At 50.9% G+C, this 27,480-nt stretch overlaps 1 protein-coding gene across 1 annotated transcript in view; it reads right to left on the bottom strand.

The window, feature by feature from the left end:
- The window catches only part of SLC6A17 (solute carrier family 6 member 17), a 52,192-nt gene that overhangs the window by 16,901 nt on the left and 7,811 nt on the right, over positions 1 to 27,480 (bottom strand). Inside the window, exons 2-6 of the mRNA XM_052637379.1 lie at positions 18,482 to 18,855; positions 13,253 to 13,410; positions 11,471 to 11,597; positions 10,319 to 10,500; positions 8,620 to 8,730 (exon numbers count right to left, since the gene is read on the bottom strand). Of these exons, the coding sequence (XP_052493339.1) occupies positions 8,620 to 8,730; positions 10,319 to 10,500; positions 11,471 to 11,597; positions 13,253 to 13,410; positions 18,482 to 18,767 (864 nt within the window). The 5' untranslated portion in view covers positions 18,768 to 18,855. The remainder of the gene's footprint in view (positions 1 to 8,619; positions 8,731 to 10,318; positions 10,501 to 11,470; positions 11,598 to 13,252; positions 13,411 to 18,481; positions 18,856 to 27,480) is intronic.

Below are 27,480 nucleotides of genomic sequence, written 5' to 3' on the forward strand. Positions count from 1 at the left end.
CACAATCACACATCACACACACACATCACACACACATCACACACACACATCACACACACATCACACACATCATACACACACAAGCATACACATCACACACACATCACACACACATCACACACACAATCACACACATCACACACACAATCACACACACATCATACACACACAATCACACACACATCACACACACACATCACACACACACACCACACACACATCACACACACACTCATCACACACACACTCATCACACACACACATCACACACACACACGTGTATATTTATTGTTTTTCTCCCCATATTTTCCCTACTGTCCACTGGAGATGTCACCTCAAATTTCAACACTCTCCTATCCTGCAAAGTTGGGAATCCACAGGGTTCCAGGGCTCCTGACAAGCTGTCCCATCTACCCCTGCCCGCTCACACCCTCATCTCCACAGTCAGACTGAGAGACCACCAGGCCAGGTTCTTGGTCCCAGGGCCCAGTTTAGCTCAGCTGCTGCAAGATGCCCATGACTCCTGGGTCATTCTTCACAAAGAGTTCAACCCCAGGATGGCCAGGTCTGAGCCTGCTCTGACTAGAGCCTCCATGCCCCCCTCCAACAGCCTGCACCCTACCACTGGGCCCTGTCATCAGCACAATCCCCCACTGCTGCAACCCATCTCTGGATGTTCTCTTCACCCTCTTGCTGTGACTCAGCAGCTCACCATCCTGGCTGCACAGTAGAATCATCTGGGGAGCTCTGACAATCTGCTTCCATCTGGACCCCACCCCCAGCGATCCTGATCAATGAGTCTGCTTGCTGGATTCTGGTTAGTCAGGGTGGGCCTGAGCACTGGTAGCTTTTCCTGGTTCTTGCAGCTCCCAGGGGAGCCTGATACGCAGGGAAGGGCTGAGCAAATGACCCTAAGGCCGAGGTGGCCCCGGAAGCCTCTCAGGTGAAGGCTGTCTTCTCGCACATGTGGGACCACTGGGCCTGGGGGCACAGGGTGCTGCCCGCTCTCCAGTCCACTCCCCCACATTCCCCTGGGCACTGCCTCGCCTCCCAGCACTACTGCTGCCGTCATCTGAGTGAGGAGAATCGTCGTCTGAGTTCCGTATCTCCATCAATGTCCCCTCCAACAATCTGCCTCTGGCTCCCTTTTCCTTCTCCCTTCTGAGACAGGAGGGAAGGGGGCAGGGCACAGCCATTAACAGAATGACAGGGCTGTTGAGGATACGACGGAAACTGGTTAGAGCCGATTACAGCAAGAAGGCAGGAGATTCCACTTTCAGTGGACCCTGAACCTCCTTATACGCCCACTGTAATATATGAGCTACATGATGTATATCCACAGACACCAGGACAGTTCCCAGATAGCACGAAAGACCAAAAAGTGGGTGATAGCCTAATTTCTGGAAATCCCCACCCTCTTCCCCAAAACAGTTGCCTATGAGATTACCCAGCCCATAAAAACTAACCACCCTATATTTGGGGGCCACTTGAACTTTCCATTCCCTGGGACTGCTTTGCCTGCTGAGACAGACTGCATTCTACCTTTGTGTATCTTAATAAACCTGCTTCCACTTATTCATTCATGGCTCATTCTTGAATCCTTCCTGAGGGAAGCCAAGAACCCTAACTTGGTAGCCCATCAGAGGGACTCACCTGAGAACTAGAACATAACCATCCTCTCACACCCCATTCTCCTGCAACCTCCCCCCACTCTTGTCCTTCCCCCCACTTCTACAGTCACACCACGGCCTTTGTCATGACTAGGAGCTGTGCTCCAAGTAAACCTTAATTTTAAAGATCCCATCTTCCAAAACACCCAACTTTCTAGCTCACCTCTAGTATCTAGACTCTACAACATTTTTCAGCTTTGCTGGGAACTCCAGCCCTTTGGCCTCCCTCCATTTCACTGCCCCTCACCCTGTTTGGATCCTAACTTCCCTTCATCACTGGCTTAGTCAATGTCCATCCTCTTCATACTCCTTCCTCACACTCTCATCTGCCCAGCCATCTCTCCATTGTCACCTTGATAAGCTCCTGACCCGGGTGATGTCCAGCCTCCCTCTACTCTGGGCTGTCCCCAGGCAGCAGTGCTGGACACAATGTAAACCTTGGGCCCTGACACATGGGACCTTGGACTGATTATTTACCTCTCTGTGCTTCAGTTTCTCCAGCTGGAAAACGGGGATAACAATAATACTTCGGGACCTTGCTAGCAGTCCAATGGTTAAAACTCCACACTGCCGGTGCGGGGGGAGTGGGGTTGATACCTGGTCAGGGAACTCAGATCCCACATGCTGTGTCATGAGGCAAAAAGATTAAAAAAAAAAATGTTTTTCACAATAAAACTTCTAGAATCATTATGAATTTAAATGATTTAATATACATAAGATGCCTCACATAGTAAATACTGGCTGCTGGAAAACATGATTGGTTTAACTGCTTCACTGTAGGAGCAGCCTGCCTTCAGAGCTGGTAAAATGTGAATAGCTGTCCACCGTGGAACTGGAACCACACTTGCTGTCTTCACCGCGGTGTTCGACCCTTAACCTCCATCGTCCCCCACCCACCCTGAGTGAACACACTCCCTATCTTGTGTGCAATTACGTCACACTCACCCCTCCTTAGGCCTCCAACCCCATGCCCCGCCACCGTCTCTACTCTCAGCTGACGACCTTGCTGCCCACTTCACATCGAAAAATGACCCAATGAAAAGAGAGTTCCCACACTGAGAAGCTTCTGGCCAGCGCTTCTCAGTTGATAGCTTTTTGTGCTGGCCGGCCCGTCACTCCTGCTTCTGGGGGACAATGTCTGCTCTGAGCTAAGACCAACTCCTCCACCCGGGCGCTGGGTCCCATCTCTCCTGCTTATTCAAGGATTTTGTTCCCTCTTCTCCCATAGCATCAATTTCACCCCTCCTTTTTTTATTTTCAAAAAAGTGTATAATACAATGGTTTTTAGTGTATCACAAGACTGCACAACCATTCCCACAATCAATTTGAGAACATCATCACTCCGAAAAGCAAGCCCATACCCATTAACCACTGCTCCCCATTTCCCCCCCCCCAACCTCCCTGACCACTTGTCTGTTTTCGGTCTCTACAGAGTCCCCTATTCTGGACATTTTATACAAACAGATTCACATAATAAGTGGTCTTTTGCGACTGGCTTCTTTCCCTCAGCGTAATGTCTTCAAGGATGAAATCATCCATGTTGTGGCACGGACTTCACTCCTTTGCATGGCCAGCCAATATTCCACTGTATGAACATACTACCTTTTATTTTTCCATTCACCAGTTGATGGACATTTGGATGGTGTCTACTTCTGGCTATTATGAACAATGCTGCTAGAAACACTTGTGCACAAGTTTTTGAACATATGTTTTCAGTTCTCTTGGATATGTGCCTAGGAATGGAATTGCTGGGTCACATGCTAACTCTGTCTAACCTTCTGAGGAACTGCCAGACTGTTTTCCAAAGCGGCCACACTATTTTACATTCCCACTAGTAATATATGAGGGGTTATTTTTATCATCAGAATTCATAACATTCTGAAATAACACCTTTGATCTCACAGTTCTCTTCTGGTTACCACCGCATTTTCCATTCCTCTGCTCCCCTTACAGCAAAACTCCTGAAAATAAATGGTCTTTATTACTTGTCTCCAGTTCCTCCCCTCCTATTTTCCCTTGAACCCACTGCTACTAGACTTTGCCCCCAACATGCCACCAAAACAGCTCTTGTCAAAGCACTAGCGATCCTACTGCGGCCAAATGCCTTGGCCCTTTCCCAGTCCTCATCATCTGACCTTTCAGCAGCTTTGGACTTGACCCTCCTTCTTAAAGCACTTTCTCCACTTGGATGGAATTCTCTCCATTTCTCTCTCTCTGTGTGTCTCTATCTCCCTCTCTTCTCCATCTCCCTCACTGACTATCTCTCCCCTAGCCTCTACAAGCTGGGACCCCACTGTTCAGTGTTCAGTCCTTTTCTCTGTGTTGACTCTCTAAGTTACTACAACCAGTCACAGCTTTAAACTCTCTAACTCCCAAATTTATACTTCTGCCATGTTCCAAAGTACTCTCATAGTTCCCCATCAAACCTGCTCTCCCCACCGTCTTCCCTCATCTCTGTAACTGTCAACCCCACCCTTCTAGTTGGTCAGACAAAAGGCTCTGCAGTTCCTTGTCATCCCTCTCTCTCACACCTCACATCCAATCCAGCAGCAAACACTGCCGACTCTACTTTCTAACTATATCCTCAATCTGACTACTTCTCATCACTTCCACTGATGTCACCTGGGCTCCCTCCATAGTCACCTCCCACCTGGATGAATTCTGGAACCTGGATGGAGCCTTCTAGCAGGTCTTCCTATTTTACTGTTGCCCCCTCAGACGTCTGTGGTGACCACAGTGACTCTAGGAAGATGGAAGTCAGATCATGTCACTACTCTGCTCGGAAATTTCCAACAGGCCCCACGACACCCTGAGTAAACGGCAGAGTCCTCACCTGGCCTGGCTCCTCACTACCCTCTTGACTGCAGGTCCTATCTCTCTCCCCTCCCACTCCAGCCACAGCAGCCTCCTTGAGAATGCCAGACTTGTCCAATCTCAAGGGCTTTTCATTCATTGTTTTATTTTGGAATGGAACGTGCTCCTTGCAAATATCCACGTGCTCTGGTCCCTCGCCTCCATCAGGTCTTCACTCAAATGTCACTTTCTCAGGGAGGCCCTCCTTGAGCACACTAGCTATGCAGCCCTCTCCCCAGTGCCCTGAATCTCTCTTTCTCTGCTTTTTCTTTTCCTCCTTAGCAACATCATCCAACAACTCCTTTATCTTATATTAGTTGTCTCCCTTCACTAAAATATAAGCTACTTCAGGGCCAGAAAGTTTATCTGCTTTGTTCACTGAGGGATCCCGGGACCCACAACAGTGCCCAGAACATAACAGGAATTCAGTGAACAGCTGTACTTTTGATAAACTTTCCCTGGAATTTTTGGTGGTTAGATAATCTATTCTAATCCATTGTATATTGGGCAACTCACATCATTTAATGTACGGTACCCCATACTGACTTGGGTTTATAACTGGATGGAGAGAAGCAGCCCAAAGAGTTCAAGAAGTTTATTAGCCACTAACATAAGGGACTGTCCCATCAAAGGTGCTAGTGGGTCATCAAGGTATCCTGGCCACACTGCATTCATCACACCCAGTAACAGCTTGAAAACACAGACTGAAAGTTCAGGTCCTCTAGCTTGGATTATTTCTCATGTTGGAAGACTGTATAGGAGGGGGCATCTTCCTGATTATTCGGTACACCCATGGAGGGCCTATGCTTTGTTAAGGTTGATTCTGAATGCCCTGGCCAGAAATCTTGGACGCTCCCACCACTGCCAAATGGTGATGTCATTTACACTGTGGTCGATCTGAATGGAGCAGTGCACAGGTGGGGCGCCCGTGTGCAGCCACCCTGGCTTTCTATAGCACTCTCCTAGAGCGAGGACTTGAAATGCCTCCCAGTTCCCCATATCTCACCAGGCCCATGCTGAAACAGCCCCAGATGTGCAACAGCAGTTTGCCACGTACAGACAGACATTTGTCTCTGAGCGTGGATCCACACTTTATGCAGATGGTTGGAAAGTTTTGTAATAAACAGGAACTTCACCCCAGCTATCACCACTGAGCCTCACTTGCCTAAAACAAATGACACACAGACTTTGAAGGAGATCCTTGATCCTTTGACCTCTGAGGCCCTCAAGCCTCCCCTTCCCTGCTCAATTCATCCCTCCAGGGTCAAAGGTAGGAGCTTCCTGCTCAAGGTCTCAAGATGCGCCAGCCCCCGCCCCAGGTTCTGTGCATACTTGAAACTCACAAGAGCTAGATGGACCAGGTCCCACACCTGCTGGTTCTTGACCTGGTTCCTCTTGAGCCTTTCAGATTTGATTTCTTTAAGCTTCGCCTCATGAAGACTCTGGGGCTCTGCAAATGCTAAAGTGGGACGACACTGTTCTCTGAGTATCCAAGAAAAGGTGTGCGAAAGGAGCACTCCTATTATTCAAAGTGCACATCAACTTCTTGCTTCCATCTGATTGGCAAAAATCAGATGTACACTGCAACTGGCAAAAATTGCAGTGTAACAAACGTGGAGCAAGTAGGACTCCCATAAACAACTGGTGGGAGTGATAATAGATGCAACCACTTTGGACAGTGATTCAGCCAACATCTAGTTAAACTGAAGATACGCATACCCTCTGAGACATCAATTCTATTGCAAAACATATACACCCTAGAGAAATGTGTATTCATGAACATCCGTGTCATATGTTTATTAGCATTAGTAGCAATGGTGAGAATTGAAAACAACTTAAATGGCCATCAACTAGAGGATGAATAAGTAAATTCATCCTCTAGCTTGACCATCAACTGGTCACGTAATGAATAAATTCATTACAGTGGAATACAATACAGTCATGAAAATGGATGCACTAGAGTTACATGTATCAATACAGCTAAAATCTCAAAAAAGAGTATTTAGCAAAAATAACAGCAAGCTGCAGAAGGTTGCATATAATGCATTTATATAAAAATTTAAAGTATGTACATATGTTATATTATTTAAGGATACATATATATTTATTATAAAAATTTTTAAATGAATTAGTAGAATAAACCCCAAATTCAAGATAGTAGTTATTTTAGGAAAAGGGAAATCAATGGGAAGAGAATGGATACTTGCTATTGTTGCTGTATAGCTGCTAAGTTGTGTCTGACACTTTTGCAATCCCATGGACAGCTGCCCACCAGGGGGCTTCCCAGGCAAGAATACTGGAGTGGGTTGCTATTTCCTTCTCCAGGGGCACTTTTATGGCATCTGTAATATTTCATTTCTTAAGAACGTTGATTATATTATTATATGTGTGTTTATATGTCTGAGATGTTTCACTTAAAAAGCTGTGTTAAAGAGTGCTAAATCAGTGAATCAGAAGGGAACAGTATGGTGTGTGTTGGGCCTGGTAGCTAATCTTATGAATTGGTTCCACTGGCTTCTGGAGTTAAGTCCCAGGCTCTCCTAACACCACTCAGGGGCCCATTAGATTTGTGTGAATCTCCACATTTATGATCATCTCTAGAGTATATAATTTTCTCATAAAATTCAACAAAGTATAATGGAAAGTCTCAAGTGAACACAGTAGATTGATCACGATTCTAGAAATACAGTTGAATTCATTCATAAAAACCACTGACTTTCTTCTTACGGCTGTTTCCCCCCAAAGAAAACATTTGCAATTTTCTCTTCTTTGTCAGACATCACATGTTCACAACAACATACCCCAGCCAGGTGGCTCCAGAGTCACATTCATGCCTCAGGAGATTCACTAAGTGCTTCATAGAGCAGACCTCTGTGCTCATCCACACAGAAATCCCAGATGTTACATCCAAGAATGCCGAGGGCCAATCATCCTTGTCTGATGAATATGGAAGGGTGTGTGTCCTGCGCCTTGTTACCCACCCCTAAGCATCAGCTGTTTGTAGCTGCAGAGCTGGGGAACAGGGAGGGAATGGGGCTTTCAAACTCCACCAGATCTGGATTCTTCTCCTTGTGTCATGAGTCTGGACCTTCTGTGTAATCATTAATGTGTGTGTGCGTTTACTCAAACACATGTGTGAAACAGCACTATTAAGGGACAAGGTCAAGACACAGGACTGGACAAGGTCCAGTCTGCAGGCACAGGGCCAGAACCCTGCCAGGCCGGACCGAAGCTTCACCAGGCCCCTGATATTGCTACTGATCAGCTGGCATTAGGAACTGAACTTTCTAGCCTGCCCACCAGGGCGACTAATGTACTTCTTGCCTAGGGTTACCTTGAAGGGCACGCCAATGTGCATTTGAAATTCTCTTATTCCTCAGTGGACTGGTGCATGCCAGCTGTGCCTAGCGGTCTGAAGAGCAACAGAGAGACAGGGCCACCTGGTGGGCAGAGACCGTGCTTAGGAAATTGGGTGTCCACTTTCAGGACACTTATGCCCCTGAGGCAGCCCTGGGAGCCATGCCCCAGAATCCTGCTCTTCCCTCACTGGGCTATCGGGAGGATTAAATGAGAGATGTGGCTGGCTTCAGTAAGGGTAAAATCATGATTCACGCGGTCTTTTACCTTTAATAAAATAGTAACCCCATTCCCCTGATATGGGTACAAGTTGGGATTCCCAGGGAGCTTTCTTTAGGCATCTTCTTGGTTCCTACTGTCATAGATTCACTCAATGAACCCCCACCCCCACCCCCACAGCCTGGCCAAACCTGACTTTCCACTGTGGCCTGAAGCGCGTCCAGTGCCTTTCCGCACTCTTGCGCATATAGCTCCGCTGAAATCTATCTGCACCCTGAGGCCGTTTCAGATGTCACTCCTCCCTGAAGCTTCGGATTTCACCCATACTGATGCGCTGCCTCTGATGCGCTGCCTCTCTCCTTGGAACCGTGCATGCGGGGCCTGTGCTCCCTTCCCTGGTGCCTCCGTCCAGCCAACACAGAGCCCGCCACCCAGCAGGCCCTCAGCGAGTGTTAAACTGCATGAAACACATGAGGCCCAGCAGAGCTGTCCGTGTTCCCCAGGAGCCTGTGACCCTTACCTTGGGAGTGAACATGTGTAGGATGCCGTCAATGGCCCCCCGCAGCAGCAGCCCCCGGACCAGGAAGCAGGCCAGCACCACGTAGGGGAAGAGGGAGCTGAAGTACATCACCTGCAGAGAAAACAAGGACCCACTGTGGGCCCAGCCCCTCCTGCAGCTGGCACCCCCCTCCCTGCTCCCAGCTGGGGTGCACGGGCCACCTCTGATGGCAGTAGAAAGCAGAGCCCCAGGACCCCCTGGGCACGCTGCCAAACCCACCGCACGTCTGGCACTGAGCCACGGCAGAAGCAGGCACACAGACAGGCTGGAGTCAGTGTGGCTGTGCCTGAGGCTTGTTTTCTCCTTCAAGGGTTGGTGGGGCTGGGCCTGCAGCCTCCCCACCCCCAAGGGCTGCCACTGGGGCAAGGAACCCTTTGCTCTTCCCTCTTCATTTTTTTTATGTCTTCATGCCGGCTTTTCTGTCCCTGACTCCAGGGGACTCCCTAAGGATCTCCCCTGTCCTTGGAGCTCCTTTGACAGAAAGCATCCAGGAGGGTACAGGCACAGCTCCCAAACAAAAGCATCAGAATAAGGTCCTGCCTCTTGTGATTATAAAGTATATATTATTTTCTAGCACATGCATTTCTTGAACATTTCTATATCCCCATGTGCCTGGCACAGAGCCACCCACAAAGGAGATGCTTACAAATAGTTTACTGTGCTGAAACAAACCAAGAGGGCTGTTTGGGGAGGATGGCGTAAAGGTTAAAAGCATGCATCTCCAGAGTTAGACCACCTGAGCTCTGATCCCAGCTCTACCATTTTCCAACCATGTGACCTTGAGCTATTCACTTAACCTTGGGGTGCCTCCTTTTCTTCATCTATAAAATGGGTATAATGATTCCGAAGGTTGTTGTGGTCCAAATGCGAACTCATAAATGTGGCAGTGTGTGATCCATGACGTGAAGTGCTAGCTACTAGTCTGGCCTTTGCAGACAGAAGAGGCGGTGGCTGAGATCACACTACCTTTCTAGGGCTTAGCTTCCCTGCTCATCAAATCCACCAAAGAACCTGGAGCCTCAGACAGACAAACCAGGTTCTGGTTTGAGCCCTGGGGTTGACTTGCTGGCTGTTTGACCATGGGTGAGATGGGTAGATTGAGCTATAGGATTTCTAACATCTTTTCCAGCCCTGGCAGTCCATGAATATTGATACATGACAAAGAAGAAAGGGTCCTTATTTGAAGGGAAAATGACCTGCTGGGAGAAGGTGTGTGGGGTTATGCTGGTCTGCATCCTCAGAGGCTCTCAAAGTCCCCTTCACTCAGAGCACCCACCTATTCACAGAGCCCATTAGTTACATATACAGTGAACTGTTAGTTTTCACCAAAAATTGCTGAGCAGGCTCTTCTAGGATTCTTGCTAGGGAAGCTGAGGGGCAAGTGTCTAGCCAAACATTCTAGTTCAATACTCCTGGTTTTTTTTTTTAACCTTAAAGTTTGCAGAGCAGCCCTGAGTTATCCGAGCATGGAGGCAGCTGGGGTCATGGCAATGATCTTCCACAAACCCATCCTGGTGGGCTGTCCACAGGGACCAACACTACAGCGGCGACACTCCCATCTCGGACCTTTCACGGCGGCCCAGAGTTCTCCGCCCCTGCCGTCCACACTTTCTGCAGCACCCTCTCCCCGAGTAAGTGTGGGCGCCCCCTGGCCACTCACCTTCCCCGAGGACTGGATGCCCTTGACAACAGCCATGCCCACGATGCTCCAGGCCACGAGGAGGCACAGAGTCATCTTCCAGTTGAGGCCCCCGCTCTCCGAGATGGAGTTGGAGATGTCCAAGGCCTCTCGGTACCAGAAGTAGGTAGTGGCTGAGCTCTTCTCACACTCTGCCTCCACCACTGAAATGGCAGCAAAGGCCGCAGGGGCCCGTGAGACCACCTCCCCGGCTGGAGCCCAATCCAGGGCAGCTGAGCATGGTAGCAGGAAGGGACTGTATTGTTCTGGGTTAGCCAGGGTCTGGCAGATGGACTCCTGGGCCACCGAGGGACCTGGGAGGCTTTAGGACACACTGATCTAACTGAATTCCCGCTCATGCCATTCCCCTGCCCATGTTCATCAATGGAGAGCAGGAAGGATTGGGCAGAACTGGCCGCAAGTTCCTTGGGAAAGGTCCTGACCTAGGAGCCAGACCCCTGGGTCCTCATCCTAGATCCTTAGAGAAATCAGTGGTGTGACCGTGGGAGAGTTGTTTCTGAACTTCAGTTTACCCATTTATGAGGAGGCATAAATCACCCAGCCCTTTATAGGACTGGCATGTGAATATAGATTGTTTCCAGACAGAATAGTGCTAGAGTAACACAGGGTAATTAATAATAACTAAACAAAACTCACAATTTCCAGAGTTACTCCTACACTCACTATTTCATTCAACCCCTATAAGAACTCTGTGGGACGGGCTGGCAAGAGATCATCATAAGAGGACATGAGGGGACTTCCACGGTGGTCTAATGGTTAAGACTCCATGCTTCCAATGCAGGGGTAAAGGGTTCAATCCCTGGGTGGGGAAACAGATCCCACATGCTGCATGGCCGAAAGAAAAAGAAAGTGGGAGAGATGAGGATCAGAGAGGGTAGGTGGCTTATCCAAGGTGGCACAGCAAGTCAACGAAATCCCAAAATCTGCAGGCAAGGAATGGAGACTCAGATGTGGAGAATGGATTTGTGGACACAGTGGGCGAAGGAGAGAGTGGGATGAACGGAGAAAGTAGCATCAACAGCCTAAGCCTCCCCTCTTAGGCTCTGTGGATTCCTTCCTAGGACAGAGCTAGCTGGAATCCCCAGGTGGGTTCCTTAGAAGAACCATACTTGCCTGCCACGGTCCCATTCCTGGAGACAGGGCACTCACTCCAGGGCAGTGGGTACTGGAAAGACTTGAAGAAGTAGAAGATGCTCCACCCGATGATCACATTATAGTACAGCCCCACAAAGAGGCAGACCTGCAGACAGGGGTCCACGGAGATCACAGAGGCTGCAGGCAGCTCCACCCCCTCCCCTCCCCCATGCACAGCCTTGAAGGAGGAAGAGGAGAGATGGGACGGTGGTAGCAGAGGGCCTGCTCCTAATCCTCCACTCATCTGTTATTCGGGGAATCCACAAAGGAATGTTTCAGATATTAAAGTTCTCTCCTTTAAGCAATGAAGTCTTAAAATGTTAATCCTTTCCAGTTTGAAATTCCTCTAAGATGCTTGAAGCACTTCCCCATCATTTCCTGATGACTCAGGATTATAATTCCAGAACTGCCCTGGGGGGCTATGGAGGCATGCCCAGTTATCGCTGCCACAGTAAATGGCCCCAGACAGCTGTGCTTATTGAGGTCCTGTAGATGCTTCATATTGGCTTCCCATGTCCTCCATTCTCTCAGGATGCTGCTTTCTCTTTGGTACTGTCAGAAGCCTGCCTCTAGAAAGACATGACTTCTCATTTTTTGGAACATGATAACCAACCTTGGTAGAACTGTATTTAAAACAAAAGCACATGGATCCTGACTGAGGCTCAAAGGGGTTTCCTTTGAAAGCAATGCTTCTACATGTAGAGATTTTCTGCATCCACTTGGGATGCAGACCCCTGCCTATAGCCAGAGACCCCCTCTCTTTCCACGGGCCTGGCTATCTGATGTATGTGACACTGCTGGGCAGTGTGAAGGCTGAGAGACCCTGGCTTCATCAATTTTGTCTGAGCCCTGGTATGCATGAGCAGACACTCCCATAGCATACCTTACATGTGTGGGAATATAGCGGGAGACATACCCACTGCCTTTACTGGAATGCTCACAGTCCAAGGAGGAGGCCCCACTCACACTCATGCACATATACACAGCCAGCCCCAGCAGAGGGTGCTGTATTCGGTCCTGTCAACCTGTGCAGAGGTGATCTCTCCCAGTCTCTGCCTGAGGCAGGTTTGGGCTGGCCCTGTTGCCAGGTCTGACAGATCCTTCCAGAGGCAGATTCCAGTTTTTATCCTGGGTGTGTGCATGGGCACCTGCAGACTTTGCTCTTAAGTGAGGCTCGGTTTCCCCACCTGGAGAGCTAAGCAGGGCTTCATCTGCAGCCCTGTGGACCAGCCTGTAACCCTCATGGAGCATTCCCAACCAGGCCAGTGGGGTCTCCCCATCTCCCACTGCTCCAAAGCCACACCCCTCCTGGGTCGGCCACAGATCCCTGAGGCCTTCTTCAGCTCCATTCATGTGCACAGCAAACTGGAAAGGAGACACCATACCCCAAGGCTGCCTTTTCTCACCCAAATAAATACTCTCTAACCCAGGAGAAAGGATGGACCTCCCTCACAGAGTACTGATGGGCTGGTAAGCAGAGCGGGTATCTGGGATGGTCCACTTGTCCCCAGAGAACTCTGGCTGAGATGTCCCAGGCCTTTCCTCCTTCATAACAGTCTCAAATATTACATCATTCAGGCAGTGGTGCCGATTTCCAGTTTAGGAAGTATGTGGTCCTGAGACACCAGCTGGATGCAATACTCAGGATGAGGGTCTCCCTCCCTGCCCTTCACCCCTCCCAGGACTCTGGGCTGTAAGCCCTGTGCCCCAGAGCAGCCCCTCTGCCTCCCGGCCTGTGCCCGCCACCAGCCCCCAACTTACTATGCAGCTGGAGAAGCCGATGCCGCCCAGGCGGGGGCACACATAGTGCCACACGCCGATGCTGCCGCGGCGGATCCTCTGGCCCACAGCCAGCTCCAGGAAGAAGAGCGGGATCCCGATGATGATCAGCAGCACCAGGTAGGGCACCAGGTAGGCACCTGAGGAAGAGACAGGGATGTGAGAGGATGTCTGGAGCATGGCAGCCAGGTAAGGGAGGGGTGGCAGCCAGCTAAGGGAGGGGTGGCAGCCAGGGAAGGGAGGGGTGGCAGCCAGGTCCTACAGCCTCAGCCACATCTCCAAACATCCTCAAACTGTCTCCAGGCCCTGTGCTCCTCCAGGAATGCTCCGGCTTACACATGCAACCTGCCACACACTGGCTGCCCAGACCTCCTTCTCCCCCTTGGCTCCACTGACCCAAAACACTAAGAGAGGAGCCAGATGGATGTCAGTGCCTACTATTCACAAGGCTGGATTCAGAGGCAGACAGCCCCACCTCCCTGCGCATTCTGTGGACACCTGTTCACACCCCCTCCCACCCACAGAGGAGCAGCCCCCACCCACTGGCCCCTCAGAGGCACAGACCCTGGGGCGCCATCCTCCCCAAGTCTGGGGGGACCAGATGCTGACACAGCAGACTGGACAGCTCCAGCGAAGCAGAGCTTGGAAGCTCTCCAGGGACACAGGGTCTGACAAGCATCGCCATTAATCTATAGCTAATTGGGAGGAACGGAAGAGAAATTAGCAGTTTAGGAAAGCATAGCCAGGAGGATCAGAAAGGATAGAATGGATCTCACTAAAGATTCCAGACAATAAATTTAGCTTGCTGTCCCAGGTCTCACTGCAGACACAATCTCGATTCCAAGTGACAGGGCATTTAGCAGAGGAATTAAAGCTATGTCTGGACACAGACAATTGACCCTGGTGGCGAGCTGTGCCAACAACCCAGTCCTGTGAGCAGTGCTATTGGCACAGCCCTGCCTGTCTGTTAAAGGTGTCTCCAGTGCCCACCATTCCCAGACCAAGCCCTGCAAACTGGGAGCCTCCAGAAGACCCCCCAGCCACACTGCTTTGTTCCCCATAATGCAACATCCCAACATGTGTAATAAACCCAGGAGTCAGGCACCTCTGGGGCCCACGACTCGGCACTTGGCAACAGCCCATCGTTAGCTATTCTATCCCAGGGTGTGCAGTGGGGCTATCTGGGCCACGGAAGGCACAGACACTATCCCAGGAGAGCTGGTGGGACCCTCGGGTTCACCTGAGCACTATCAGCATGCACACACACATCACACACGATCAACTGAGCACATACATGCTGAGAGAGGGCCACGGGTCCAATGGAGCTAGTCAGAAAAGGCGCCCAAGGGAACAACCCCCTGCAACTTATATAAGAGCATCTAATTCATGCAACACACACGTGCACACGGTCACATGAACGCACACATTTAACTTGTCACTAAAGAGCCTCTGCATCATATTATAAAAGGAGAGGGACCTGAAGGACCCCCAGTTCTGTCTTTTAACCCAGCTCTGTCTCGTGGTCTCCAGCTCTGGGAAACGGAAGAGGAGAGGAGTGATCTGAAGGACAGCAGAGGGACACAGGCTCCCTGGTGTTGTATTTCACCCACGAGTCCTCAGGTCGGGGAAGACGTGCAGGGAGACAGGTCTCAAGGGTCAGAGAAGTAGGATGGCATCTTCTGTGGATGCTTTTCTCCTCTTCCCAGGGAACTAGGGAGAGTCTCCAGGTAATTGCTATCCAAAGACAGGTCCTGCTGCAAAGACTTGGCCCCCACCAGCCACCACTCAGGCCCCAGGACTCTGACTGGACTGGAGGCTTCTTCACCACACTGAGGTCTAGCTAACCACAGGGCTCAGGGGACTGCAGGCTGGATGAGCAGCATGCTGCCTGGGTTCACAGGTGCTTTTTCATATCAACCCTTATTAAAGTCATTTGGACATGCACCCTCCTCTACCTTAGAAAATACAAGTGGGGACACATCTGAATTTACTTTGATGGTTCAGTGGCTTTCGGGGCCTCAGGTCATCAGTCTAAACAGCTGGGAGCACTGTTCAGGGAGTTATAAAATTTAGGAGAACATGGCTACAGAGAGTTAGATTCTGGGATCTCTGAGGCTTCCTGGATCTCTAGCATGTCTCGCTATTAATAGCAAGCCCCAAGGTGGGCTTTGAAAGACCACCTTGATCTCAGCCTGTTGAGATGCATGCTGAGTGGGGGGTTGAGATCCAGACCCTGAAGTCAGACCTTCTGGGCCTGAGTCCTGGTTTCACCACTTACTGGTTCTGTGACTTTGGGCAAATTGCTTGATCTCTCTGTGCCATTGTTTTCTTATCTATGTAGAGGATGAAAATATTAGGTAGAATCATATGAAATTGCTGATATTCGATCCTTTTTTACTTAAAATGCCCAGTTCATATGCTTCCACTGTACATCTATTGCACAGGGCTGCCATGAGGATTAAATGAGTGACTTACCCACAGTAAGCACTTGGTGACCATTTGCCTACTTCTCACAAAAATAAAGGGAAAAACAAGCAAACTGCGAGGATGAGGAATAAAGACACTGTCAACATCTGGCGGAGCTAGGCGGAGTTTTGGAGTTTCCATTCAAAATTAAGCAGTCCTCACTGGATCACTCAGGGCTCAAAACCAGAGTTTTGACTCTCAGACCAACCATCTCCTATGACAATCTGCCTCCTTCCAAAATACATTTAAGATGACTAAAATGTTTAAGATGGCTATAAAAACCAGTAAAATGTAGGAGTTAAAGGTAGAGATAAAGAAGGATTCCAGGAATTAGAAAGGATGGGAAATGAAGGCAGGAGCATGGCATGGGGAGCTCAGAGTCCTGAGACCTGATAATGCTTTTCTTCGGGGGTTGTTCGTGATGTCTAGTGCCGTGGCAACGGTCTGACGACACTGGGAACTAACAGACTTTGGCAAGAATGCAGCCTGGGGGCAGGGCGGTGGTGGAATGTGTGGCGGGGAGAAGGACTCTGGGATTCAGCACTGAATGCTCAGGCAGACTGATTATCTCAGCCATGAGGGATGCGGTTGGAGGCTGCCAGCCAGAGCCCCTAATGCAATGTGCCCTATGAAGTCATTTTGGGTACTTTGAGCTTTTAACATCTCACAGCACTTGAGGGAATCACACACTTCCCTTTGTAACGTTGCTTCGGGCTGGCCTTATATCAACTCAGTGACTTGGGCCTGGCCATTGTCATACAGGGGGCTTTCCTGGTAGCTCAGCTGGTAAAGAATCTGTCTGCAATGCAGGAGACTCTGGTTCGATTCTTGGGTCAGGAAGATCCCCTGGAGAAGGGATAGGCTACCCACTCCAGTATTCTTGGGCTTCCCTGGTGGCTCAGACCGTAAAAATTCTCCTGCAATGTGGGAGACCTTGGTTCGATCCCTGGTTTGAGAAGATCCCCTGGAGGAGGGCAGGGCAACCCACTCCAGTGTTCTTACCTGGAGAATCCCCATGGACAGAGGAGCCTGGTGGGTTACAGTCCATGGGGTCGCAAAGATTTGGACACGACTGAGCAACTAAGCAGAGCACAACACGGCATGCCATACAGATTGAAAGCTCTGATCGCAGCTATTTACTAGGTTGAGTAAAAATAAAGATCTTCAAAGCAAGGAGAGTACAGAAGGAAGAGACTGTGCCCTGGTGGCAAGATGGAAGTTTCTGGCCCTAAGTCAGGTGGGCATTCTCACTCCCTGCCCTTCAACAGAACTGGCAAAGGAGGAGAAGTCTCCAGCCAGGCTCTGCCTTCTGGACCAGGGAAAGCATCCCGGAGGGGAGGGAGGGACTCTGAATAGGGCTGCATCTCTGGGGGAGCCCACATGGCAGATCCATGGGGCAGGGAGGGAAGTGACAGGGCTAAAATGCCTGTAGAGCTGGGGCCACACCTTCAGGCTGGAGCGTGGCAGTCCCAGGGCACAGGGACCCAGGGGCAAGGAAGTTCTTTGCTGGCTCCATCACTTTCCCAGGACCAGAGGTCTGAGCTTGGAATTGTCAAAGCCCATTGGGTATTTTTTTTTTTTTTTTTTTGCTTATTTTTGGTTCATTTCCCCCTGGTTTCAAAGCAAATTGCCTTTGGAACATTCCAGCCCACCTCAGAGGTGCTAAGGGATAAGGCCTGGGGGCTTCTACCCACCCCAGGAGCTAGAATAGTGAGTAGAAATGGTCTGAAACCAGGGGCAAGATCCTCTGCGGGGAGTGAATCCCCCTCTGGAGGGGCAGCACGAGGGCCTCTCCAACCTGCGAGGCAGCAGGTGTAGTGATTAAGGGTTCAGGCTCTGGGGCCAAGCTGTCCAGGTTTGAATCCTGACTTTATCACCAGCTGTGTGACCTTGAATAAGTGATCTAACCTCTCTGTGCCTCAAGTAACAGCCTCTAATATGAGTTAACCTACGTGTTACCTCACATAGGTTTTTGGGGACAATACCGTATGAACCATATGAAATTGGTGCTTTGGCTGTTCCAAGATGCAGCTTCATGCATTTCAACCTAATATCCAGGAAGAGCTTATCACAGTGCCTGGCATCTATAAGCATTTAATAGTAATGGCCAACAGCTGCTCACTACTGTGTGTCAGATATGTGCTCGGTCACTTCAGTCGTGTCCAACTCTCTACAACCCTATAGACTGTAGCCCACCAGGCTCCTCCCGCCATGGGATTTTCCAGGCAAGAATACTGGAGTGAACTGCCATGCCCTCCTCCAGGGGATCCTTCTGATCCAGGGACTGAGCTCACGTCCCTTATGTCTTCTGCATTAGCAGGTGGATTCTTTACCACTAGCACCACCTGGGAAGCCCCGTCAGCTATAATGGTAAGCATTCTATTAATAAATATAAAGCTCATTTAATTCTCCCAACTATCCTGTGAGGCAGGAACCACTATTATTCTCATCTTACAGATGCAGGATAGCGAGGCACAGAGAAATGAAGCAACTTGCACAGGGTCCCAGAGCCAACTGGCCCCCCTGGGACTTGAATCCAGGCTGTCCAGGGCCAGAGCCCACATTCTCTCCTGCAGCCTCTTGAGAGCTGTTAGCCATTCCTGGGGAAGAGTTTCAGTCTCACTGTGGAGTCCTGAGTTCCAGGCTACAGGGGCCTTGGCTCTGCCTCATAAAGGGATGTTTTTTTTCTCCCCTCAGCCCAGCCCACATGCAGGGCACTCTGGGACAAGCAGGGCTGCCCCTTACCTCCTCCGTTTTTCTGGCACAGGTAAGGGAACCTCCAGATGTTGCCAAGGCCCACAGAGAACCCAATCTGGGCCAGGATGTACTGCAGCTTGCTGTTCCAGGCCGGCCGGTCCTCCGCGTCCAGCTCCTCCTCCGCCACCTTCTGCTTGCCGCCTGCCTCGCCAGCCACATTCAAAACACTCTGCTTGTAGTCCACGGGCTCCTCCAGGGCCAGCAGGTCGGCCACCGACTCCGTGACGTGCTCATTGCTGTGCTCGCGCTGGGTCACCTTGCTGTTCTTCGGCATTGGGCCCCCTGGGTGGCGCAGCCCTGCTTCCCAGCACGTGGAGAAGGTGGGACTTGGCTGCCGTCAGCTCCTTCTCATCCAGGGACCTCTGAAACCAGAAGAGCAGGAGAGGGTTTGCTGACCACACCAGACAGGTGGGGAGCCCGAGTGGACACGACCCAATCAACTCCCTCTCGCACACTCAGAAGCTGGTCAGTGGCCTTGAACTTCAAGCTTGCCTTCTTCTCCAGTGAGGGCCACTGAGGGCCTCAAGGTCTGCACCCTCAGTTTCCCCATGGGCCTTCTCAGCTGAGCATCATCAGAAACGCAAGCCTGATGGAAAGGGTAACACCATACACCAAACCCAAATAAAGTCATCCATCACAACATGGCCATCTTTCACCATCATAGATCCTAGAATGTTCAAGAACATTTGGAGGGCTCCACTGCCTTCCCCTCCTAGGGCAGCACAAGGTGGAGCCAAGTCCTAGCCCTCTTGTGTTCTATGTAGCCAAACCACCTGGTGGGACTCAGGGAAACCAGCACCTGCATTCCAAATGCAGTTGGGGACCAGTGGCATCAACATGCTCATCAGTAACACAACTCTCAGTCCCACCCCAGACCAATGAATAACGTATTTCTACAGAAACTCCAAGTGATTCAGAGGGACATTCATGTTTGCAAAAAAGAAAAAAAAAAAAAAAAAAGGCTAACGCTCTTACATGGAGGCCCTGGACACCAGCATTCCCCAGGCAAGAGTACTGACCAGGCTCAGCTAAAGATTCTGGCAGCAGAGACCTAGAGATGCTTGCTCAGTGCCAACAAATCCTGGGTCATCGCTCAGCAGTGACATTATCTGAAGGCCACCGCAGCCAAGAGCCAGTTCTCCATCCTTCTGTGACAGTTTTACAGCAGATAATGTCTGCACAAGGCAGGCGGGGGAGGCAGAACTCTCCCCTGCCTCTGCCATTCCCCATCCATCTTTCCTGCTTTCCCTTAAACAAATAGAGCACCAAGGAAACGAGTCCTTTGAAGGATCTCAACACTCTGCTTGTATCAAAGCACCTCCTCATTAAGGGAAGGTTGGAGGATTTAAAATTAAACCACGTACACCCCGGCCAGCAGTTGCCTTGCATCTTTCTAGGGATGTAAATCATCCTGTTCTGTCATTACTCCACGAAGCGAAGGGGCTGCCTCTGTTCCCCCTGCATGCGCCATCTCAACACTCGGGCAAGAGCTCTGTGTAGCAGAAGTGTGCACACCTGCCCCTCCTGCTGGCCTTGACCCAGACCTCCTGGCTGACTCCACCCAGCACCTGACCTTTGCAGAGACCTGGCCAGCCAAATCCTATTATACATGTAATGAAGCTAGGAGACCTGGCAGGTGGGGACAACTGTCCTCCCTGGTCTGCGGGCTAGCCAGCCCTCCCCAGGCCAGGTTTTGGATCACACAAGCAAGTGACACTTTCTTGTCCTCTTCATCCAAGGGGGACAGTGATTCTGCAGTGACTGTCCCCTTCTACTCTAGGCACAGTCAGGGTCTTGGGACAGAGCCAGACTGCCTGAAAGACCTCAGAATTCCCTATAAGAAACACAGCTCTCGGTTGGGACTCTGCTTCACAGTGGGTCAGCTGAACACTCCATCATGGCCTGGAGGGTGCCCCAAGGTGGGATTGTATGTCTGTGGGCCCTCAAGCCCTCAGCCTCCCCGCAAGCTGCTATGGTGCCTGTGCTACAGAAGCAAATGGTACCCCTAGGAGTTGTGCCGGGGGAGGCCTGTGTTCCTGCCTAGGCTGCCAGGATGAGCCCCTCCCTCTCCGCAGTCATCAGATCGTGGTCCCCAGGCCCTCAAATGGAGAACAAAACCTAAGGCACACGTGATGGCGGCTTGTCCAACTCGTCCGTCATTCCTCAGCTCCCTTAGGAGTTTTATAAAAAGCTAGCGCTGGGGAGGAGGGTCAGGCAGGTCCTTCCTATGAGCGCAGTCACCAGGGCACCTGAACTCAGAGCCTCCCTGCAGGTACCCAGCCTGCAGCAGTATTAGATCAGAACAATCTGGAATGCATTAGATATGATATACTGTTCATCTTGTCACAACTGGAGAAAACAGGGATTCCTGCAAGTCAGCAGAATTTACCTTGAGGCTGGCCAATTCAACAACACATTTTCCCATAAATAGATTAGTGAGTGGCAGCTCTGGTCACCAGCACAAGAAGAGGGGTAGGGGGATAAGGCACCATTGTAAACTGAGAGGGCTCAAGGACAAAACTGGCACATTCTAATAAATCCAGAGAAGGGTACCCACAACAGCATCACGGAAACCACAGGCATCAGCTCAATATGAGCTTCTTCCTTCTTCCCAAGACATCACTGATGCGCATGAACATCCTGCACCACAGGATGGGGCCTGGGGTCCTCTGGGCCATTAGCAAAGTGCTGCTGCAAACTTGCAAGCTCAGACACTGGGCCAGGCTGCCATCAGGACTGGAACCTTCTGCATCCACGAATCTGCTCGCATTACAGGAGTCCAATGTTCGGAATACTAAAGTTTGAGGGATCCTAGGAACATTCTCATTTTATATATGAGGAAACTGAGGCCCAGAGAGAGAGAAATAATTGCCCAAAGCCACTGGGTCAGACCCAGCAGCGGGGTGGAACACAGGAGGAAGACAGTATCTTCTTTGGGGGCTTTGAAGTCAGAAAGGCCTGGATTGGAGAGCCCATTTCACTCATTCCATTGAGTTGACAAATATTTACTAAGTGCCTTCTTCTGGTGGCTTAGACAGCGAAGAATCTACCTGCAATGAGGGAGACCTGAGTTCGATCCCTGGGTTGGAAAGAACCTCTAGAGAAGGGAATGGCTACCCACTCCAGTATTCTTGCCTGGAAAATTCCATGGACAGGGGAGCCTGGCGGGCTACAGTCTATGGGGTCGCAAAGAGTTGGACACAACCGATCAACTAACACTTTCATTTTCTCTGTAGCAGACTCTAAGTGTGAGGGATACGGCAGCAAGCAAAAGAATCCAGAGCTTCCCCTTGTGGAGGTTCTGTTTCTGGCAGACAGGCCAGACACTCAAAGAAATAGACACACAAAATAACCAGTGGTGATTTTCACTACAATGACAAATATCATGGGATGGAGAGTGAGGTCACCGGCAAGCTGGAGGGCTGCAATGTTAGGATCTGGAAAGGCATCCCTGAGGAGGGGACACTGGGGCAGAGGCACTCAGGAAAGGTACGTGAAGTGCCTGAGTGAGCGAATGAAGTGCCTGTGTGACTTCAAAGCCCCTGCCCTCCACCCCACTCCTCCCCCACCTCTCACCTCCACCCCTCTACCCCCTCCCCACCCCCCTGCTCCGCCAACTCTAAAGACACTGGCTGGTGCCCTGAAAGAGGTGGGCAGCCACCTTGCTTGAATTATGCAAGTGTCGGGCCCTTGCTGGGTGAAAAGCTTCTATCTGATGACAGCTCCTGCGTCCCAGGGAGGGCTGTGTGAGGATTCCATGAGCAGATGTACGCAGAGTGCCTGACACGGGGCTTGGGGCTAGGAAGGACCCCGAGGGTGGAGGCCACAATCTGGAATTCTGGTCTTGTTTGTCTTTATTCATTTAAAATGAATTCATTTAAAAATATGTAAGTCCCCCTATTTATATTTCATTACATAAATGCCCTGTTTCTCCTCAGGAAAAGCCAAAATGAGTTTGTGGGTGGAATTGGGTAGAGGGCGGAGAGCGTTGTGAAGCACCACCAGAGCAGAGATGTCCTCTTTCGCTAGCGAGACGTAGCAGCACCCTGAAGCTGGTGGGGCAGCACCCTGCGAGGTCCAGGCCCACCCACCTGGCCCCGGGGTCAAAGGGAAGCAGGTAAGGGCCATACAGGGCCAGGCCCCAGGCCTGAAGATCAGCAATGTTATTGCTGATTAAAAAAAAAAAAAAAAAAGCATGGCCTCACAGTAAAGCCTGGCAATATTATGAATAGAACTATGGCTCATATTTGGAATAGTTTGAAATCATTTAAAAACATGTTTTAGACAGTCCATGGGCCCAGTATGAGGTGGTGATTCTGCTCCGAAGCCAAACTGACTGGGTTCGAATCCCAGTTTCCCTCCTCACCAGCCACCAGCCTGGCCAGGTTCTTCCCCTCACTGAGCTGATTCCCTCAGTGCCAGTGAATGGAGCACGGCCACCTGGTAATGGCGAGGGGAGGACAGGTTGTACAGGTCTCAGGAGCAGGCCTGGCCCCCAGCAAGTGCTCACAGATGTCAGCTCTGTGACACAGGGGTGTGCCCCCGGGTGGGACAGGGCATGGCCATCATCACACAGCTGTCAGCACCCACGCCTCCTCACTCCTGGGCTCTCTCCATGTCTAAAGGGGAGGCAGCAGCAGTGACTTCAAAGAACCTGCCCTCTCCACAGCCCTCCAGGTCCCTGAAGCCTGGAGACCCTGTGCCGCAAAAGGTGAGCTTTGAGCCCAGGGCCCGGGAATCCGACGTGTACCCAGCGACCTTGAAGCTCAGCCGGGGACAAGCACCAGGATCAGAGAAGGTGCAGGCAGGTAGATTCCTCTCTGCCCTGCCTTTGCTGCTCATGGAGCCAGAGGTGATCCAGGCAATGGGAGGCCAATTCAGTGCTGGTCTTGCTTGACCAACCACCAGCCAACTGTGCAAAGTGGCACCATTACCTGACCTCTCTGCACCTTGCTTTCCCTATGTGTGCAATGGGTAGGTCTGGATGATCCCGGAGGCCCTTTCAGCTCTGCGTATATCCAGGGAGTGCTCCTCCCGCACATGCATGTGAGCAAGGTGTGACCTGCCCCAGGGACCAGACACTGCAGGCCCTTGGGCTTGTCTGTCAGGCCACGCTCTTCCAGATGAGAGCTCACTGGGGTGCTGTGATGATGCTTTGACCACCAGCCCTCTGTTCTCAAAACACCGCCCCCCATAGTAAATGGGGTGGGTTGTAAAGGTGCTTTCCCAAGAGGCACATCAGACGATGCAGTGCCATGGTACACCCCGGAAGGATGCCTCAGCTGCTTAAAACACGATGCCGAGAAAGCCATCGGTTGCCAGATCTGTCACTTAGCAACAGATGCAGCTTACAGCTCAGAATAGCGCATGTGAGAGAAGCAGGCCGGGAGAGTGAACTGTGAATCTTCTTAAAAAGAGAAAAAAATAGTGTGACTAGGAGGCAGACAGGTAAAAATATCTCGGGGCCAGAGGGCTGATGGCTCCACAACAACCTTTCAAGCACAGCACTCACTCAGTAATTACCCCTGGGAAGGGGGCTGGGCGGGGGGATGGCTGCTCACCCTGCAACCAAGGCCAAGCCAGGGGCCTCTCCACCCCACAGGAGCTGGGGAAGGGGGACCCTCTGAGCACCTGCCTCCTGAGGTCAGTAAGGTGGTACCTGGTAACTCAATGGACAAACTCAAAGGAGTCAGTTTCAACCTAAGCCTCCCAGGTGAACTGAGTGGACAAGCTGCTATCTTGGGGAAAGAGGAGCCAAGAGGACCTCAGACCCTGGGGACTGACTTCACTGAAACCCTGGGGGTGCTCAGTGTTGCTGCCTTGGGTGGGTGGGTACTCTGGAGAGAGTTTTACAAGTCTGTAAACGCAAACCTCTATCACAGGGCTTCCTGGTGGCTCAGTGGTAAAGAATCCGCCTGCAACACAGGAGACCTGGGTTAGATCCCTGGATCAGGAAGATCCCCTGTAGAAGGAAACGTATTCCACTCCAGTATTCTTGCCTGAAAGCTCCCATGAACAGAGAAGCCTGGCAGACTGCAGTCCATGGGGTCACAAAGAGTTGGACATGACTTGGCTACTAAACCACCGCCACAGCACAGGGAAGCCGTGGGCCCCCAGAAGAGAAGCGCAGTGGAGAACGCCCAGCTTCCTGGGCCATACAGCCAAGGCCAACTCAGGACTAAGCAGTGGTGAGAAGGAAGCGAGGTCAGGTCCCTTCCTCACAGGGAACTTAACAGCTCCCTGATTTCCAGGTGACAAGCCGTGGTGGTCCACACACTTTTCCTAATTACCTCAGAGCCTCTGGGCTTCCACTGAGCCCAATACAGATCAGACTGTTAAGAGACCCAAGTTGTCCTCCGAATTATTTTTAACTATCTTATTGGAACCTCTGGCAGTCAACTGATACACACTGCTCCAGGCAGGCCCTGGCCTGGGGCGGCCACTCAACTTGGGTTTTCTCGCCCAGGAGGCACAGCCAGGCGCCAGCACATTCCTGGCCTCTCCCTCCTCCACCCTCCATCCCCACATCGCAAAGTCCCGTCAGTGGGTTCAGATCTGTCCTCTCCCAGCCTCGTGCTCTAACTCAGGCCTTCTCTCCATGGAAGGCCAGCACCAGGCGCCCAGCTCACAGCTTCTCCAGGCCTTTGGAGGAGATACCATGTCTCCCCACACCCACTGCCGTCGCATCACCGTGGCAGCTCCTCCCACGGGCCCCCTTCCACCTCCCTGGCCCTGGCTCCCCCCTCCTCCCTGGCCCACTCACCACCCCTCATCCTCTGCCTCTTCGACCTTCTAGTCTTTGAAGGTCCAGCTCAAAGCCCAGCAATGACGTGACGCCTTCCACAACTGTCTAGTGAGAAAGAACATCCCTTTTCTCCCTTCCTCAGCACACTTCTTATAAGACTATTTGCTACTTTTACCATCTGGCTTTCCAGTATAGCTAGTTATTTAAGGCCTGATTCCTTTTTGAACCACAGGGCTCCCTGAGGGCAGGACCCAAGATGGATCAGCTCTGTGCCCCTCCCCATTGCCCCACACCCAGCAGGGCCTGGCACACAGGACAGGACATGGTATTCACAGATGCTCCGAGGTCTCTGCCTGCACACCCTCCAGGAACAGCATGCTTCCCTGCTTCCTATGTTAAATCGGAACTTCAGCCTTATACTTCAAAACAAAGATGTGACGGCGGAAAGCTAACAGCTCTGAGCAGAGACGTGGTAAACCTACCAGAAGTCGTCTGCCCAGCCAGGGGCTCTAATCTGACGCAGCCTTGCAGCACATGTGGGGAGGACCCTAGGCCTTGGAAGACAGATTTCTAGCCCTGACTCTTCTGGAAAATAGGGAACAGCTCTTACCTACTAACTGCATCTGGTTATCACATGGATAGAAGGAGAAAGAGAAAGAAAAGCTTCCTGAAACATCGAGTCAACAGAACGGCCACTTCTGACTCCATTTCACAGATTTTCCAGCTTTGTGCTGTGGTCCCCAGTCGTTATCCCAACTGACCGCATCATTGCTTCTCCAAGGCCAAATTCTGGTGACCAACCACTACATGTGCTCAATAAATACGATATGAATGAACTGAGTGAGCAAATCAGTGAGTTGATGTATTTTGAACTCCTCAAAATTTCCAGAATCTGATGTTATTTCTCAGCTTCAAATTTTCCCATCTTCTGACATGATACTCTGATCCCGGGAGCATGTGATGCCCCAAGCAGCTGTTTGAAGCTAACCTAAACTAAGAAGAAGTCTGGCCATCGCTCAAAGACATTTTGCCTTTCATACAGGAGCTATGATCCGTGCCTCCTTGTCTCCACTTTGCAGGCAGGATTCATCCATACCACAGAGAAGTAATCACTGGATGGCATGGTCTTGGCGTGGAGCCTTCCAGAGGCTAACACACAGGCAAAGGAGCCAGTGGAATCTTCTACACCTCGTCTCACCGTCCTGTTGCATTTACTGAGCAGGTTCTCTGCAGCTGATATTTTATTTTCTTAGTCAAGGAGGAAGGAAAGCAAGAAAAGGGGCAGATGGTCCACGGGGGGAGGAACTGGCACTGGAAAATATGGGAGAGGCCAGTGCCAACAAAAGCTTTTGGTTCAGTTCTACCAAGTCATGTGAGGGGGAATGCACGCCCAGTGAGTGTGAAAGCAAGAGCAGCACCGTGGTTGCCCCCCAGACGCCTGAGCCTCCCACTAGAATTTAGGCGCTGAGGGCAAAGTGGACTGTGGTGATCATGACAGTTTCAGCAGCAGCACGGGGACTCCTCTCGTGAGCCCAGTGGCTAAGACGCCATGCTCCCAATGCAGGGCCCAGGTGGGTCCCTGGTCAGGGAACTAGATCCCATCTGCCCCAACCAACGACCCTGACTGCCACAGCTGAAACCCAGCGCAACCATATAAATAAATAAATAGTTTTCAAAAGACCAGCAGCACATAGGCTATCCTTCTTGAGGGCTGGCTATCCTTCTTGAGGGCTGACTATCCATAGCAGCCATTGTGTTGAATAGACATTATTTCCTTTAACCCAACCAAAAGCTGTATGAGGCTGGTGCCACTCTTATCCCCATTTTACAGATGAAGAAGTAGAGGCTCAGAGGGGATACATTACTTGTAATTTCATTGAACTTAAGACTTTTCAGTGCTGGTACTTTCTTGAACTTACCAGAAAGGGTCCCTGGAAGGTTTTCACCCAACTAGGTCACCACTCCGCTTGACCAACAGCCCATCTGAGACATTGTTGACTGCACATTCTGATTTTAAGATGTGACACTGTGCAAAATTACACATCTTGGGATCGATGAAATATAGCACACAGTCCAAAAGTGGAGGCCTGGAGTTCCAACCACCAACATAAAGTGACTCCAGAATCTCTCAGCCACCACACTGTCCCAGGAAGATCATGGGATTTGGAGTCAGGGAAACCTGGGCCTGAGTCCCGCAGCCACCTGCAAGTCATGAGTCTTTGGGAGGGTTTACAGCCTCTTT

The sequence above is a fragment of the Budorcas taxicolor genome, chromosome 3 (assembly GCF_023091745.1).
Source record: "Budorcas taxicolor isolate Tak-1 chromosome 3, Takin1.1, whole genome shotgun sequence".
Classification (NCBI taxonomy): domain Eukaryota; kingdom Metazoa; phylum Chordata; class Mammalia; order Artiodactyla; family Bovidae; genus Budorcas; species Budorcas taxicolor.